Source organism: Choloepus didactylus, chromosome 13, assembly GCF_015220235.1.
Source record: "Choloepus didactylus isolate mChoDid1 chromosome 13, mChoDid1.pri, whole genome shotgun sequence".
Classification (NCBI taxonomy): Eukaryota; Metazoa; Chordata; class Mammalia; order Pilosa; family Megalonychidae; genus Choloepus; species Choloepus didactylus.
The window spans coordinates 15,497,794-15,515,238 of record NC_051319.1 but is presented as its reverse complement, the minus strand read 5'-3'; the positions used below and the strand labels follow the sequence as shown (position 1 = coordinate 15,515,238).

Sequence of the window (17,445 nt, the reverse complement as noted above, 5' to 3'; positions counted from 1 at the left end):
AGAGATCTAATAAACCCTAGGGGAGTGTTTTTTCAGATTTTAGTGTATCAGAATCAGCCTGGCAATCTTGTTAAAAATGAAGATTCCTGGAGCCCACCTCTAAGAGTCTGATTTATTAGGTCTGGGGAAATCCATAAGTCACCATTTAAAAGACACTCCTGAAGGGTGATTCTGGTGCAAGGTGGTTCCCAGAGCACATGTTGAGGTGTACTGTGTCTATTGTGTTTCAGTAGAAATATAGTTTTATTATTTTGGTGAATTATTTGCATGTTCTGTAAGTAATAAGTAAAATGACACCACCACCCCCCCCTTTTTTAATGATGGGCTTATTTTCCAGATGAGATTATTACAGCAAACTTTCTGTTAAGGAATTGACAAACTTTAGGTTAAGGGCCAGATAATAAATATTTTAGTCTTTGTGGGCCATAGAATAGAATCTCTGCCACATCTACTCAGCTCTGCTGCTGTAGAGCAAAAACAGCCACAGACAATATGCAAACAAATGAATGTGGCTGTGTTCCAACAGTATTTTTATTACAGAAACAGGTGGTGGGCCAGTTCTGGCCCCAGGCAGTAGTTTTCTGATCTGTGCTTTATTATATAAACACAAATCTGATATAGCTCAGAGAGATCATTTCATCCCTTGCTACTCAAATTGTAGGCTGGAGAACAGTAGAAGTAGCATCACCTGGGAGCTTGTTAGAAATTCAGAACCTCAAGATTTATCCCATATCTAACTAAATCAGAATCTGCATTTTATCAAGCTGCTGAGAATATTCAATTAAAGTCTGAGAAGCATTGTTCCAGACCATGCTGTCCAAATAGAAATATAATACAAGTCACATATATAATTTTCAATTTTCTAGCCCTCATGTTTAAAAAATTTTTTTAATGAAATTAATTTTAATAGTTATATTGCTCAATATATCCAAAATATCATGTCAACATAAAAATGTAATCAATATAAAAAGTCATTAATGGGATATTTTATAGCCTTTTTTTCCTACTAAGTCTTTGAAATATTGTTTGTATTTTACACTTATATCACATCTCAATTTGGACAACCCACATTTGGAGTGCTCAGTGGCCACATGTGACTAGTGTCTGCCATGTTAAACAGCACTGGTCTGGACCAAAACAAATGAGAGTGGTTCCAAATAGTTATTTTTGAAGATTTATTCTTATTTCTGTTATGAACAAAACAGTTTTGGAAATTATCTTGTGGGAATTGACCTCAGAAGTGATGGCACACAAATTTGGATGCCATTGGGGACATTTCTTTGGTAGAGCCATGTCCTTAATTAGGAAAAATTTTCACATTTTCAATATAAATTTGAGTTTAAAAAAATGAAACAAGTGGGTAATCATATGGGTGGTTAATGTAATTTTGGTGAAAAGAAGAAGTGAAAGTAATATGTCAAGAATAATTTTCTACACCTCATTTATAAAATGTGGAAATAATGTAGAAGCTAACAAAGCATTGCAAAATAGTTTTCTTGCCAGATTTACTATAATAAATAGTTCAAACCATTTAAAAATAACTTGTTCCTGGTAACAAATGGGCATGGTCAGAGTTTTTTAGAAATGCTTTGTTTTGTTAGATGACTTGCCTGTTTCCTTATAGAAACACAGATCTGCTATAAATCTTAAATACTAGGCATTTTTTTCAAAGAAGGTGAAAAGAGAGGTATGATGTTATTTCCTTTGAGCCTCTAACTTCTTTTAGTATTTCTTTTAGTACAGAACTGTTGGAAACAATTTTTTCAATTTTTGCTTATTTGAAAAGTACTTTGCCTTCATTTTGAAGGATATTTTCACTGAATACATAATTCCACACTGTTTTTGTTTTTTTTCTCTCATACTTTAAAGATGTCACTTCGTCATCTCTGGCTTCCATTGTTTCTGATGAGAAGTTAGCTGTCATTTTTATTGTCATTTCCTCGTATCTAATGTATTAGATGTATCTAATGTATTTTAACTTTGGATGCTTTCAAGATTTCCTCCAATTTTTGTTTTTCATATTTTGAGTATGATATGCTTAGGTGTGGTTTTCTTTGTATGTTTTCCTCATTGTAGGTTGGCATTTATTATCAATTTTGGAAAATTCTTGACCATTAGCTGTTCATATATTTCTTTTTTCTCAATTCTCCCTCTTTTCTTTCTGGGATTCCAGTTACATATTTGTTAGCCTGTTTTATGTTGTCCCAGATTTCAGTCCCTCTGTTCCACTGTTTTTTCTCTTTGTATTTCAATTTGAATAATTTCTTTTGACCTGTCTTCAAGTTCACTGATTCTTTTTTCTTCTCTGTCTAGTCTGCCAGACATCTCTGCTAGACTTCTCTGTCTAGTCTGCTATTCCATCTCTGTTAGATATGTTTCATTTCTAGCTTTTCCATTTGGCTCTTTTTTTACATAGCATCCATCTCTCTGCTGAAATTCCCCTGTGTTCATGCAGATGAACTAGGTCTACTGGATCCTTTAATGTATTTATTAATGTTGTTTTCAATTACCTGTCTGATAATTTAACATCTAAACTTAATCTATATCTTGTATTGATGGCTTCTTCTCTTGGTGATATGTTCCATTTTCCTGTTTTTTGTTTTTGTTTTTCTTTTTTTCACATGTTTTGTAATTCTTGTTGGAATGCCAGACAGTTTGAGTAAAGAAACAGTCAAGACTGAAGTGAATAATATTTATGCCCAGGAAAGGTCAGACTTCTTCTTCTACCAGGCCATTATTCTGGTGCATTGAGTCAATGTAGTCTGTAATGGAGCAGGGTCCATGGATTTGTTGTTGCTTTAGTTGGATTCAGTTCACCGCAGGCTTCAAATTATTTGAGGGCAGGGTTTTCCTCTATATGTACATCCAGATTGTTTCAGCCTTATTTGTTAAAAAGATTTTTCTTTCACCATTGAATTTCCTTGCTACCTTGATCAAAAATCAATTGCCTCTGATGTGAGGGTCTGTTTCTGGCTTCTCTATTTTGTTACATTGATCTATTTGGCCACCCTATACCACTATACAATGCCATCTTGGTATCTGACATCTTTCAGTGGGCCTGTTTGCTCTGGGATGTATAGAAATTCACTAAAGCTTTATAATAAGTCTTGAAACCAGGTAATACAAGCACTCTAGCCTTGTTTTTCTACCCCCAAGATCATTTGGGGCTATTCTAGAGCCTTTGCATTTCCATGTTAATTTTAGAATCAGCTGTTAAATTCAAAATAAAACAAAAATAAGCCTGTTTGGATTTAGATTTGGATTAGGATTACACTGAATCTATAGATCCATTTGGGGAGAATGGACATCTTTAGCCATATTGAGTCTTCCAAACCATGAACATGGTTTATCAATGAGCCTATTTTTCACATTTATTATACTGAAGCTATTGTGTATGTCATGACTGATAGAAATCTTTTAACTTACCTGTAAGTAAAATAAAAGAGTCTGAACAGTATCTCTCTCTCTCTCTCTCTCTCTCTCTCTTTCTCTCTCTCTAGTAGAAAGTCAGTGTCATGAGCTAAAGTTTAAGCTAAATTCTCTGGATTTAGCTTATAAATACCTTTAAAATTGGGTCACATGTTTGTGTTAATAGACAAGGGGCTCAATATATGGCTTTATTAAGAACAGCATTAGCACACCCATGAAATTAGTCTTTCAATGGGACTCTACCAAAGCAAATTATAGAATGTGCAAAGCAAATTACAGAGTGTACAATGTTATCTGTTTGTTGTTGTTTTTTTTTTCCAATTTCCAGCACTTTGTCTCTTTGACAATGCCCAAGGATACTCAGTACAGATAACAATTTGAATTCTGGTTTATATATAGCTGTTCAGACTTGATACCCAACTGCTGATTCCCTTTTTGATGTAGTTTATTCCTGTTTCTGTCTTTGCCTACTTTCACTCAGCATTGGGGATCTTCCTTGGTATCTGTCCTCAGCTCTGTCCACTGTTGGCTTTTTATATACTCTAAAATCTTGAAGTGACATGCTTGCTTTGAAACATGAATGATATTGGAACATTCTCTCAAATTTGTAGAAATATGCAAGTTTTAGACCTAGAACTAAACCTATTTTTAGATAATTGGATATGTAACTGCTTGGTAAATGGCTTAAGTTCTCAGTTTTCTTCTAATGCTTAGCATTTTATAGATACAGCTAAAACCCAAAGAACAAGATAAGGGCTTAAGGGAACTCTCTCTCTACTATCCTTTGAGGTCAACACCATTTTACAGATAAGCAAACTGGCTTAGAGAAGTAACTTGTTCAAGGTTACTGAGCTTTAAACTGATGCTGTCTGCACTTAACCAACCTCCCTAATTTGCAGCTAATCTCCAAGTCCAAAACTGCAGTCTCTGAGTGCACAATTCAGCTTGAGGATTCCAATCTGACTGTATACTAGAATCATCTGGGAAAATTGTGAGAAATACCAATGCCAGATACTCTGATTATTTGGTCTGACGTGGGACCCAATCATTGGTATTTAATTACCACCTACTCCCTAACCCCCCAATTCCCACCAGTGTTTCTGATGTGCAGCCACTATTGACATCCAGTTCTCATTTGCCCTCTGCTATAAATATTATAGCAATTACTGTCACTGTCAAGGCCACACAATTTTAGAGCTTAATTGTATAACATTCTACACTTCTACTAGCTGGGTCAAATTGCTAGTCTCATCATCCCGGTAAGAATGAAAGCTCTTGAAAGCAGAACCTAGAACATCTACACAGGTAAGCATAGAGATGAGCCCATTGCTCAATACACAGTGGGTGCTCGATAAATACAAATGAATTGAGGCTTATATCCCCCTATTATTGACATTTAGCTTTGATATAGTGCCTTTGTTACAGTTAATGAAAGAATATTACAGTGTTGCTATTAACTGTAGACCTGTGCCTTTAGTAGCAGTCTATGATGTATCATTCAGGGCACTCCTCTCAAATACAGATGATCAAGCAGAAGGCTATTACCTTTTATAGGTCCACAATGTAACAATGCCTTAATCATGCAATAACTATAAGAGGCATACAATAAAAATTAGTACCTATTAAGAAACAATAAAGTATTCTTTCACAGTGCCCCATGACATTAAATGGATAAGAGGAAGCAACTGGGGGTGATACAATTCTTTGTCGGTGAGCTGTCTTAACTTGGTTTCACGGGAAAGCACAGGAGCTGAGGACAGTAGGAGGTTCTAAGAGCTTGCAAGCTATTCAAGCTAGTGTTGTTAACATGATGCTGCTCAGGGCAACATTATGGAAGTAGCCAGGTTAGAGGATGGGCATCTCCCTGCAATCTCAGAAATATTCCAAAGTAGTGTTCAGCATTCCCAGCATCCTCAAAGAGAAGTTTCAAGCATAGACATAAATGAATGAAATACTCAATAGCCAAGTAACAGTCCAAGAAAATTTAAGACAGCAAGTGCAGGTGTTTACATTTTTACTTCTCAACAAAGTGATGTCTCAAACTGGTTCCAAGAGCTGGACTTTTCATCTTTTCATCCCAATGTTAAATGTAACTCGGTGTTAATTTCTTGGGTGCTGTGTATAGACTGTAACATAGGCAACTTGTTCTAGAATGGAAATCATTAGAGAAATATACAGGAAGTATTCATAAACGAACTTAAAAGTGTGTCTACTTTAAAGAACACTTGAGGGGGAAAAGCATATGGAGCTATTTTGTAACAGAAACACACTTGTTGATGCTGGACTCAGGGATATATTGCTAATAACCGTTTAACATATGTTGAGAAAGAATGTCCTTTCTCTTTTTCTATAGGATAATTCCTGTAGTAATAACACTAGAAAGTGAAAGTAACATATTCTTAGAAAATAGCCTCCCTCCACAATACTTTGAAGAATAAAAATAAATGTTTTCTCACATGCCTGCTCTATAGAGGCTTCTTACAGAAAATGTACATTTCTAGTGATAGACTCTTAATTTTTCCTGACATGATTTGGGCAGAAATGTCTTAATTTGGAAGTCAAAAGTTAGAATAACAATTTCAAAACACACCATATGCTTTTTTCTTTTATGCATTAAATTAGGAAAATAGATGAAAAAAATGAAAATGTCTTTCTTCTTCATTGAAATGTTTCTTAACATGATGAGGATATTTAGGGTATATATATTAGGAGCAACATGACACAATAAGAAAGGGAAAGAACCCTTAGCATCTTGAACATTAATATGCTAATACCTTTAGGTAACAGTGTCTAACTTTTAAGTCATACTTAAACATGTAGTCATGATTTCATATATAGGATTCCATTTTGTACTTCTAAGAAACTTGAAAGGGTTACTGTTAGGAGAGTGTAAATGCAGCAGCTGTGACTGAGTTGATCGGAGGGCAAGGGAAAGATCAGAGTCCAGCATATAGCAGGAGATAGGGAAGATCCACGTGTAGGGTTCAGAGATTTCAGTGTTTGGAATCAGGATGTCAGTAAGGTCAGAATGGGACAGTGGGTCTCAAAGGCCAGGGCATGAGAGGCTTGGAACATGGGTCAATTACTGCTCTTCATATATGGTAATAGTGAGCTGGATTCACTGAAATGAACCCATTCTCTGGATGGTGGCTGCTTGCTTTAGGCTAACTGTGATCCTAGGCTTTGGCTGGCTGGGGTGGGGAAACTGAGTACAGCTGTTTATAGGGGGGTCCTAGGAGCAGTGACTGGGGGGGTTGGGGGGGTAGGTTCTCGTTGTTGGAGAACATGGTAACCCTAGTAAATTGTTCTTTCCACTGGGCTACCATGCAGTATTCCATTAATTTTCTTCAATTAAAAAATAGTATAGAAATGTTTCACATCTAGTATTGTTGGAGAACATTCATTGTTTCATGAATATAGTTCATCTTGAGAGTGCTGAAACTTCACATTTAACAATATTGGATGGAAATACTCTAAAATGTGCTGTACAGGTCCTCACCTCATCAAATGGGCTGTACTATAAATCATTTCACCTCCTCCTGGTGACCCACAGCCATATTGATGCATTTAAGGCTTTTTGCCCATATACTATGAGGAAACAGAAAAAAAGATAACTCGTTTTTGTTGTTGTTTTTCAAGGACTACCTTAATTTTTCTATACTTCTAGGTTAATAGTATCTGGTCTGCAGGTAGTTGGAGGACTTTGCATGGTCTTGTCATGGCTGACATGACAGATTTTGTCCTCATTGTTAAGAAGTCGTTTTCACTTTGTCTTCTCAGTTATTTGTCCCTTAGGTTTGAACTGACAGATGCCTAACCACTGGACAAGTAGGGAATTGCTATAGCAGAGGTCATTAGCCATCAAGGAATAATTATGGGGAAGATTTTCAGATACTTTTCTTGCTATGTGTAACAAAGTGAGTAGAATGACTTCCATACTGAATATTTGTAAGGCCCTTTAATGACGGTCCTGAAATCATTACTTGTTTTGCTGACATGGTTACAAGAACTCTCCCCCCGACCCTCCTCCCTAGCCATCATCTCTAGGAGTCAGTTGTTAGCTGGGAATAACCTGCCCTCTTTCCCCTTTCTCCTTTACCACCTTGGTTGCCGTGGTTGATCCTAATGACCTGGGTGAACACATCGTCTCCATTACCTTGGGAGATTTAAGTGCCTCAGATAGTTTAACAGAATTATGTTTATCATTGGGTTGGACGAGTTATTGTCTCTCTGAGAGTTTTCAACTCATTAAAAAATTCTGCAGGAGCACAATGAGGAGAATGACTCAGATAGGAATAGTGTTTGGAAAGGCCAATTAAAAGGAGAGGCTGATCTGGAATACCACTAATCAGTGTAGGAGGGAAAGTAAAATCAGTGAATCTCACTACTCAGTTTCCAGGAATTAAAATAGTATTGCATTTGGTCTTGCGTCAAAGACTAACAAGGTGTGGTATTCATTTACTTTCTCATGAAATATTACATCAAAAAAAACCCTAACCCTCTGCTAAAAGACGAGGACTTACTTTTCAGCTGAATCAGTCTAGAGAAGCTGAGATTGATCTGTTGGTACATATCCATACAGTAACGGTGGGAATTACCACAGGAAGTTGTTCTGCTATTAATGTGATCTTGGGGGTGGGGAGGGGGGTGTTATGTAACCTTTCCAAGCCTCAGTTAACTCATCTGTAAAATAGATGTAATGTGGATTGGTATTGAATAGTAAAAGTGGATAGTATATAAAAATTATTATCATAGTATCTGGTACATAGACAACATTTAATATATGATTGCTATTATTAATATTATTACTACTATTACTGTTTGGCTGGATCATGCCAATTTGGGGGCATTTTAGGACTCTGACATTTTTTTCCTTTTGTTATTTTTTAAGTCTTTATTGAGATCTATCTCACCCCTAAAATTCACCTACTGAAAGCATAACAAATCAATAATTTTTAGTAAATTCGCAGAGTTGTACAACTATCACCACCATGTAAGTTTAGAACATTTTCTTCGCCACAGAAAGAAACTCCCTATGCATTAGCCTCTCTACCTGATGTCTGGCAACCACTAATTTATTTTCTATCTCTATGGATTTGCCTATCCTAAACATTTCATATACGTGAGATCATAAAATATGTGGTCTTTTGTGACTGGCTTCTTTCACTTAGCATTATGTTTTCAAGGCTCATCTGTGTTGTAGCATGTATCAGAGCTTCATTTCTTTTTGTGGATAAATAATATTCCATTGTATAGAAATATCACATTTTGTTTATCCATTCATCAGTTTGTGGACATTTGAGTTGTTCCTACTTTTTGGATGTTATGAATAGTGCTGCTGTGAACATTCAAGTACAAGTTTTTGTGTAGATTTATACTTTCATTTCTCTAGGAGTGGAATTGCTAGGTCACGTAATAAGTCTGTGTTTAATAATTTGAGGAACCGTTAAACTGTTTTCCAAAGCAGCTGCCTCATTTTACATTCCCATCAGGAGTGTATGAAGTTTCCAGTTTCTCCACATCCTCACCAACACTGGTTATTGTCTGTATTTTTGATTATAGCCGTCCTAATGGGTGTGAAGTGGTATCTCACTGTGGTTTTGATATGCATTTCCCTAATGATTAATGATGTTGCACATCTTTTCATGTGCTTGTTGGCCATTTTATATATCTTCTTTGGAGAAACAGCTATTCAAATTCTTTACTTCCTTTTAAGTTGGGTTATTTGTCTTTTTATTATTGAGTTGTATGGGTTCTTTATATATTCTGAATACAAGTCCTTTATTAGATATATGATTCGCAAATATTTTCTCCCATTGTGTGGGTTGTCTTGATACTGTTTTTATTAACTGGTAAATCTGTACTGCCTATTCTTTTATATTTAATGCTTCCATACCCACTAAAGTGATTTGCACAAACTTTCTTTCCAGCCTCTATTTCTCTACCTTGCTCTCCAGTCTGTGCATGAGCCTCTTCAGGTCCCTGAGGAATACCTGAAGCAATATGACTTCATCCAAGATAAGAACAGGCGACACTATGCAGGAATGGTGTCCCTTATGGATGAAGCGGTGGGAAATGTTACTGCAGCTTTAAAAAGCCACGGGCTCTGGAAAAACACGGTGTTCATCTTCTCCACAGGTAAGTCTGTCAAAAGGAAAATCATCTCTTCGCAAAGCCTAGGACATGGTATTCGATAAACAGAATGAAGACAAATTGGAGCATTTAGCAGTTCCTTATTAAAATAAATGCTAACTGTAATGGTGGAGACATGATAATAATGGAGAGAAAGATCATCTAGGGAGAAAAATTATAGGCTTTCACCCCCCTCCTTCAGATATCAAAGTACTCTGGGAGTGTGCTTGAGAACAAGATCTCACTCTGAGTAAATATGAGTGGATATCATTCATTCACAGAGCATCTGAGTGGTGAATCCCTGGAGTGGCTTATTTTCTGCTCTTTCTACAGCTCAGGCATCCTCTGTGAATAGGGCTTTCACTGACTAGAGTTGTCTGCTTCAGAGCAAAAGACAGACTGTGACATTATGGAGACAGATAAGAAATGGAACCACCTAAATCTAGGCTAGCACCTCCAAGTATAGATTTTTTTGTATTAAAGTTGTTTCCTGATGATAAAAGTCATCCATGTTCATTATAGAAAATAGAGAAGAGAATAAGGAAGGAAGAAAATTTATAATCCTAACATCCAGAGGTAACTTTTGAACAGCAGTGCCATTCTTATTAAAAATCCCTTGTGTATGTGATTTTTTTCCCCTCTTATTAGACAAATATTTATAAAATTTCACCATGATGTGCTTTGGGTGTAGGTTTTTACATTTATTGTGATGATACTCAGAGAGCACTTTCTATCAGAAAATGCAGAGTCTTTTGTTATGAGAAATTTTCTTGTATTATTGTTTTCAGAATTCTTTGGTCCTTCCTCCTATTAGCTCTTTACAGAATTCTCTTTGTTGGATATTGGATTGATCCTTTGTTTTTCTTAGTTTTTTCCTCTCTTGTTTTCTTTGTTTTTCTTCAGCTGTTTCGGACATTTTCTTGACATTATTTTGTAACCTTTCTATTGAGTTTATTTTAACCACTTTTTCTCAAATTACTAAGAAATCATTTTCTGATAAATCCTTTTTTGTAACATTCTGTTCCTATTTTATAACTGTAATAACTTATTTCTTTGAAGCCCTTGCTTATAACTGTTAATTTTGTATGTGAACGTGTCTATGTATGTATGTGGGTATATACACACATATACATATATACTTATTTTTGTTTTTTTGTTTGCTACACTCCCAACATGTTCTCTCTTCCTTCTAAATTTGTCTTTCTCTCTCTGTTTCGCAGTTGGCTCTTGGTCTATCTTTCATGAAGGGGACTTTCTCATATCCCTAATGATCCTTATCCACAACCTAAAAAGTTGACTGGAGACTCCAAGTGTGGGGCCGAGCCATGTTGACTGTTGAGTTTCACTGTAAAGTGACTGTGCTGCAGTGTGAAGGATGTTGAGGAATTTACAACTCAATAGCTTTTTTTTCAAGACTTTTTTGTTTTGTTTTGCATTTATTGAGTGTGTGCTGTCCCTCCCCACCCCCCACCCCCCCACAGTTCTAAGTGCTTTACATGAATTAGTTCAATCAGTCCTCACAGTAATCCTCTGGGTCCTATTAGTATCCTATATGACCAATGTGGGAACTGAAGCACAAAGAGGCTAAGCACCTTGCCAAGGTCACGCAGTCCCAAAGTAGCAGAGCCAGGGTTCAGTCTGTCTGGCTCCACTGCAGTGTCCTACCTCTGAGATGATGATCTGAGTTTTCTTTTGGTACCTAATGATAGAGCTGAGCTTTCCCCTTGATGAGCTGCAATATTGATCTGTTGAGGAGCCTGGGCGGGGCCCAGGGTATCATCTAGCCTGAGAAGCCTTGTTCGATTGCCTTGGTGTGCTGCACAAAAATTATAATTTTCTATATGTACCCTGCTGTGAAAAAGGTGGATTAAGTGAATTTGTTCCTCCAAAACTTAACCTTTAGAAAAGAGGGAGACATCTTATACGGAAGTCCCTACAAAATCTCATATTCTGGGCGTCCTTCTCAATTTATTTTATTGTGAATAACATGGTGTAACATTTTGATCGATGCTGGTACTGAATGCTTATAGAGGTCACTAGACAGAAGCAATAAAAAAGGAGGCCAAGACATTTAACACTGATTTAGTAGTTATTCCTGGGATATGACCTCACAATTGCAAGAACTGGATGTTGTAAGTTTATAAAACAAGCCTTTGTTATAGAGATCACAATTATACAGTTTCAGGACAAATTATTTCCTGAAATGAAATTGTACATGGATTACTGTATCATCATGGATTAAAAAGTGTTCAGATAGAAGTGAAGATGGTAGGCTCTTCATGGAAAACCATGTAAATATCTTAAAGTGACTCCTCTGATAACAGAGATAATGGTGTCAAGCATGCATGGGAAGAGGTAACAAATTTTTTTTTATTATATATGACAGTGGAAAAAATATATTATTTTATTATTTGGTTTCAAATGTGTATGCATAACCGTATTTTAAATAGACGTTTGACTATTTCATATACATTCATAAAATTTTATTTTTTTAATTTGGCAAAAACAAAATTTGGCGCATCTCACTGGGAAAATGGGGATTGCCTTATTTTAGGGTTATATTCTGGTACATATGCTACATTAGTAGATATATTAATTTTGGACCATCTCTGTATTTTTGGGAGAAATCCAACTTGCTCATGTGGATGTATTTTAAGTATACTCCTAAAAACAGTTTGCTAGTGTTTTATTTAAGGTTTTGCATTGATTCATAAATGAAAGTAGGGTTGGTATTTGTTTGATATCTCTCTGTCAGATTTGATAACTTCATAAAATTGTTTGGATGGTTTTTCATCTTTTTCTATACTCTGGAACAGTTTGCCAAATGTTTTGAGAGATCTCTCTGGGTAAGGTGGTCTCTTGAATCTTTTTCTGGAGGCAATTAAAAAAAATAATTATCTCCATAGTTTAAATTTTTTGCTGCATCATATGTAAGTTTGGATCTTTAAATATTTTAAAATTAATTTTAATGTAGTTAGCCCATTGATCTGTACTCTGAGATCATATTTCATTTCAGGCAAGTTTCCTTGTTCAAATTTGAGCTTATTGCTTTTGTTCTGATTGATCAATTCAGAAATATCTTTAATTAATAGATTGAATCTCTGATTCGTCTTTCGTTTCATTGTTTTCAGTTTTTTGTCCTTTTCGTCTACCTTCTGGGACCCTTCCACATTATCAGGTAGATTTTTGGGGGGTAATTTTAATTCTGCTCTTTAATGTCTCCAATGTAGATTATTATTGATTTTATTTTTAGTTTCTTTCGAATCCTTTCTTTGCCTCAATCGTCCTCCTTTCTTCTAAGTTTGTCAGTAATAATGATTAACATTTATTAAATATTTACTACATGCCCAGGTGCTGTTGTAGTTCTTTTCCTATACTTTCTTATTATTGTTCATTTTCTAGACATTAAAACTCATCATAGCCTTGTGAGATAAGTATCTTTATACCCATTTTACAAATGAAGAAAAAGAAATTTAAAGAGGTGATTTGCCCAAGGCCAATTATTTAACATATGGAACAGCTAGTATTCAAGCCCAGACTACTAGAGGTCAATACCTGTTACCTCTAATCAATTGTGCTGTTGCAGCTCATCTTCTTTTCCTTTTATGTTATCCCATGAACCCTTATCTCTACTTCTGACTTTCTACACTTCTGTTCATAGAATCTCTGACTTTCCTGAATCTTAATAGAACTTTTCTAGAATCTTCATTTTCATAGTAAATCATTACCTGCTTCCTCTGAGTGTACGCAGTGAAATATCTGCCCAGATGGAGTGCATGGCTGTCTCTTGGCCTCTGGTCACTGCTCTCTGGATGAATTCCTTCTCAAATCTGTAGCTGGAAGTCAGGTTGATGTATACATTATAAATGCAACTCGTTCAGTCCCCAGTGACTTGCAGGCATTCTGTCTCCTGTACCCTACTGAACCTGGGTTGACCTAGTGGACATTTCCTTCTTCCGTGGCTACCTGGCTCTTTGCATGCTAAAGGAACACCAACATGCACAGTGATTAGGCCTTTCCTTTTGGGGACATTCCCAGGATGCTGAGTGCCCCACTGCCAGATCCATTTCTTTTCTGTCCTGTTGTTTTCTGGGAGTTGTGATCTCTTAACTGCTTACATAAAGTTGAAGAGGTAATAATTCCTTGACCGTGTCAAAAGTAGAACCTTCCCACTCCAGGCTGTCTTCCTGCCTCTTTTCAGTTGGTCAGGGTTGCTCTGTGTCATGAGGTAAAGCAGGGTAAGGCAACCCTAGTTTCCTTGGCCCAGTATCTTTGGCCTTAAAGCTTATGGAAACTTTTCCAAGATTTTGGCAGTATGGTATCTGTCAGTCATGCTGTTATGGATTTCTATCCCTCTCTCTGTATCTTTGTTATTTTAGCAGGGTATCTGTTAAAAGAAGCAGCACCAGAGGCTGTTAGGAAGACACCCCTTTAACCTGAACACCTATCACCACAGCTGATCTTTATAGTCGTAAACTTGAGGAATCTGCACAGAAATCTGACCCTAAATAAAATGAACTAAAATTAGAGCCAGCCCATGAACAACTATACTGTGAATTAAAACTGGAAAAGTGAATTCTAAAACCTTGAAGAGAAAAATAGTGAACTGATTTAAGTTTATAGATTGATCCCAACATTTTTATATAGTCATTACATATTTATATTAAGGAATCAGAATAACCAGTTTTGCTTACATTTTGATGAGGGTTTGACTACAAGGAGAAACTAAATCCGCAATTCTTTCTCTGGAGACTTTTTCTCTGTCTTTTGACAATTTCATTGCTTGAAGGGGAATTTAATCACGTGTTATAATGTGATTAAAATCCAAGGAAACAGAACCTGGATCTGGCGGATCATAGGGTGGTGATTCATTTTTTCCGTTTTTCTCACTTTTCTTCACTCAGCACTGCTCTGAGTATAAGTATAAAAATTCTGGTAGTACTGGGGACATGGTTTTCCAAACAAATAAATGTTGAATCCATTAAATACAGAAAATCCTGAATTAAAGTAGCTTCTTGATATCAAACTTGTATTTAATGAAAAGGAGAGACAAAGGTTTATTTTTTAGGTTTTGATATTTGGGGAAATGTGACTTTAAAAAAATCCCTTTTATTATCTGAGCGAAATCATGAGGCTTCTCATTTCTTGTCATCTCTACCATCATCTGAGCACTTAAGGTGTTTTTTCTCAACGTGACAGCTGGGAACCACCCACAGCAATAGGGTTAGTTAAAAATGCAATTTCTCAGACTCTACCACAGCCTTAGTGAATCAGAAACCCTGGGCCTGGAGCCCAGGATCACCATTTTAACAAGAATCCAGGTGATTTTTTTGCATACAAAAATTTGATAACCTTTGACCTAAGGTAACTATTATTCAAACCTTGGGAATTTACCTAATGAGGAATATATATATGGCTGATGGAAACCAACTGGGTTTGAGGTTGAACCACTTCCAGGTAGTTTTCATTTCAGGTAGATGCATCCATTTCTAGAAAAACACTCTTCAAAAAAGCCGACAATAAAAATGTAAATTTATTATTCTGCTCTCCCTGCCCTTACTGCATATAAATTACAACTTCGATAGAATAGTGCTCCTCTTTCTGCAATGTGTTCTTACTACTGCTGTTAACAAATGTTGCCAGCCTCATTACAAAACATAATATTCTGTTCTTTTTATCCAAAGGTGACCCTTCTAATAATTCTCTGATGGGGTATGATCAGAGTTCAATTCCTAGCTTTGCTGCCATTTAGCTATGTAGACTCTTGCTTCGGTTTCATCAACTATAAATGAAGTTATTCAATCACTCAGGCTTTCATTGCAGGTAAGAAGATAAATGGAACATTGTTCTAGCCCTTAGGAAACTCAAAGTCTATTAATTATATTTATTGTAATGCAGTATCTGTTTATTATAATGCAGTGGAAGAGTATAATGATGACATCCAAAGTGCTGTGTTCATATAATAGGAGCACTTAACAGGTCCCAGTGTCTGAGGAGTATTCCTGAGATTTAAAGGTTGGGAATGAGTTGGCCATATAAACGGGGGCAGCCTTCTAGACTGTGAGAAAGTAACTCAAACAAAGGCAGTGATGCACAAAGAGCAGTTCTGTAGGCTGTTCAGCATGGCTGAAACCTAGAGTGCAAGGTGGAGAATGGGAAGATTCGAGGCTGGAGATTATGACATAGAGGAGAGATGAAAAAGGGCCTGTATATATGCAGGAAGGATTTGTGATGGTATTTTGAGGCAATGAGGGGGCATTCAAAGGTTTCAAGCAGGCTCAAGTTTTCATTTTAGGAATGGTGTGGAGGATGGTTGGAGGACAACAGAACTTTTAGGAGGCTGTGACAGTGAAATGGGGGTGGGGAGATAAAGAGAGCCTGAGAAAAGGTGGAGAGAAAATTGATGGGGAGGAAAGGGCAGATTTAGGAAATACTTAGAAATTGGTCCATTTGCTCTCTAAGAGTTCTTGCTAGTAGGAAAATAATTCTTTGGGTTTTCAGAACTTTTGTGGTGCTGGTGACAGCCTTAGATGGAGCCATCCATAGTCTTGCCATGGACCCTTCTGTTGGCAATGGGATGCATTTACCAAGAGCTGGAAAGAGTCCATGTCCAGAGTATCCATATAATCCACATAGTGGTAGACCCATAGTCCGTGGATCCATAGTCCACTTCTGGCAGGTCCATCTGGAAATGTGTGGAAATGGTTCTAGTTGTCACAGTAACTGAAGGGTGAAGTTACCATTAAGTGGATGGTCATCTGCAATGCTCAGGCCAGCCCTGCACGATGGAAAAGTGTCCTGTCCCAAATGTCAGTAGCACCACCATTGAAAACACTGATTGGATCCTGTTCTATAGCACGTTTCTACTTAAACTAATAGGGTTATTTGTTACAGAACCTAAACTATTAACATTTATTATCTGAGCTTTCACAAAATTAAATGTAATTTAATATCTCAAATGGAGTAATGAAGAATCTTAACTAATTCCCCTAGATTTTATGTCCTTTTTCCCCTTTCATCTACAATTCCCTTAAAAACTCACAGCTGGCAAACGGAGAACTCTTCCACGGTTTTAGATCAACTTTTGCAATTGACAGACTTTTAAAATATTTTAGAAATTCTGTGCCAAGAAGAAAGTTATCTGAGTGTTTCCAAACCAATCTCGCTAGATTCTTTGAACACTTAACTGAATTTCTTTTTGACAAAGATAAGGGAAAACTGTTAAGTGAATAAATCATACGGTGTGTCCTCACAGTCTTTCTCTTTGCAGTTATCCCTTTATTTAATACATCTATCACTGAGGGAGATAACAACACATGGCTCAAAACTATGAGACTAGAATGATCTTCTCTCTAGCCAAATGTCATTAATATATTTCATCTCTTTAGACTTTCTATGTTAATGTCCATTCTGAGAGCATGCTTGGTCACTGTAAAATTTTATTAGTAATAGGTAGTAATGCATACAGATTTATGGATTATTTTACTGAGAGAAATTAGTAACCAATAATACATTGTAAAGACCCCCAGAATAAAGTCTTGCGTTTGTATACTCTGTGACAAACCATTGAATTCACAATCCCAGAATCTAAATTAAAGATGCCTCTCAACCCCTTACATCAGATCTTTGGTATTTTATTATATTGCTTAATAGATGCTGTAATATAATATTGTGTTATTGATATTTTGAATTTTTAGCAGGAGAAACATGAAATAATCATTATTTTCACACTTCTGTAAGAGAATGGCACTATGGCCTTTCCCTGAGTTTATAATTAATGGAAAATATAAACTGAACTGAGCACATTTATTGACTAAATTGCATGGTAAAAAGATCAAGCAGCTTTCCAATTTGTTTGGGTTTACTTTCTCCTTTCCTTTTGCA

At 36.3% G+C, this 17,445-nt stretch overlaps 1 protein-coding gene across 1 annotated transcript in view; it reads left to right on the top strand.

Moving 5' to 3' along the window:
• Nucleotides 1–17,445, top strand: part of ARSB (arylsulfatase B) — a 222,527-nt gene that overhangs the window by 20,889 nt on the left and 184,193 nt on the right. The window contains exon 4 of the mRNA XM_037800847.1: nt 9,360–9,567. Coding sequence (XP_037656775.1) covers nt 9,360–9,567 — 208 coding nt within the window. The remainder of the gene's footprint in view (nt 1–9,359; nt 9,568–17,445) is intronic.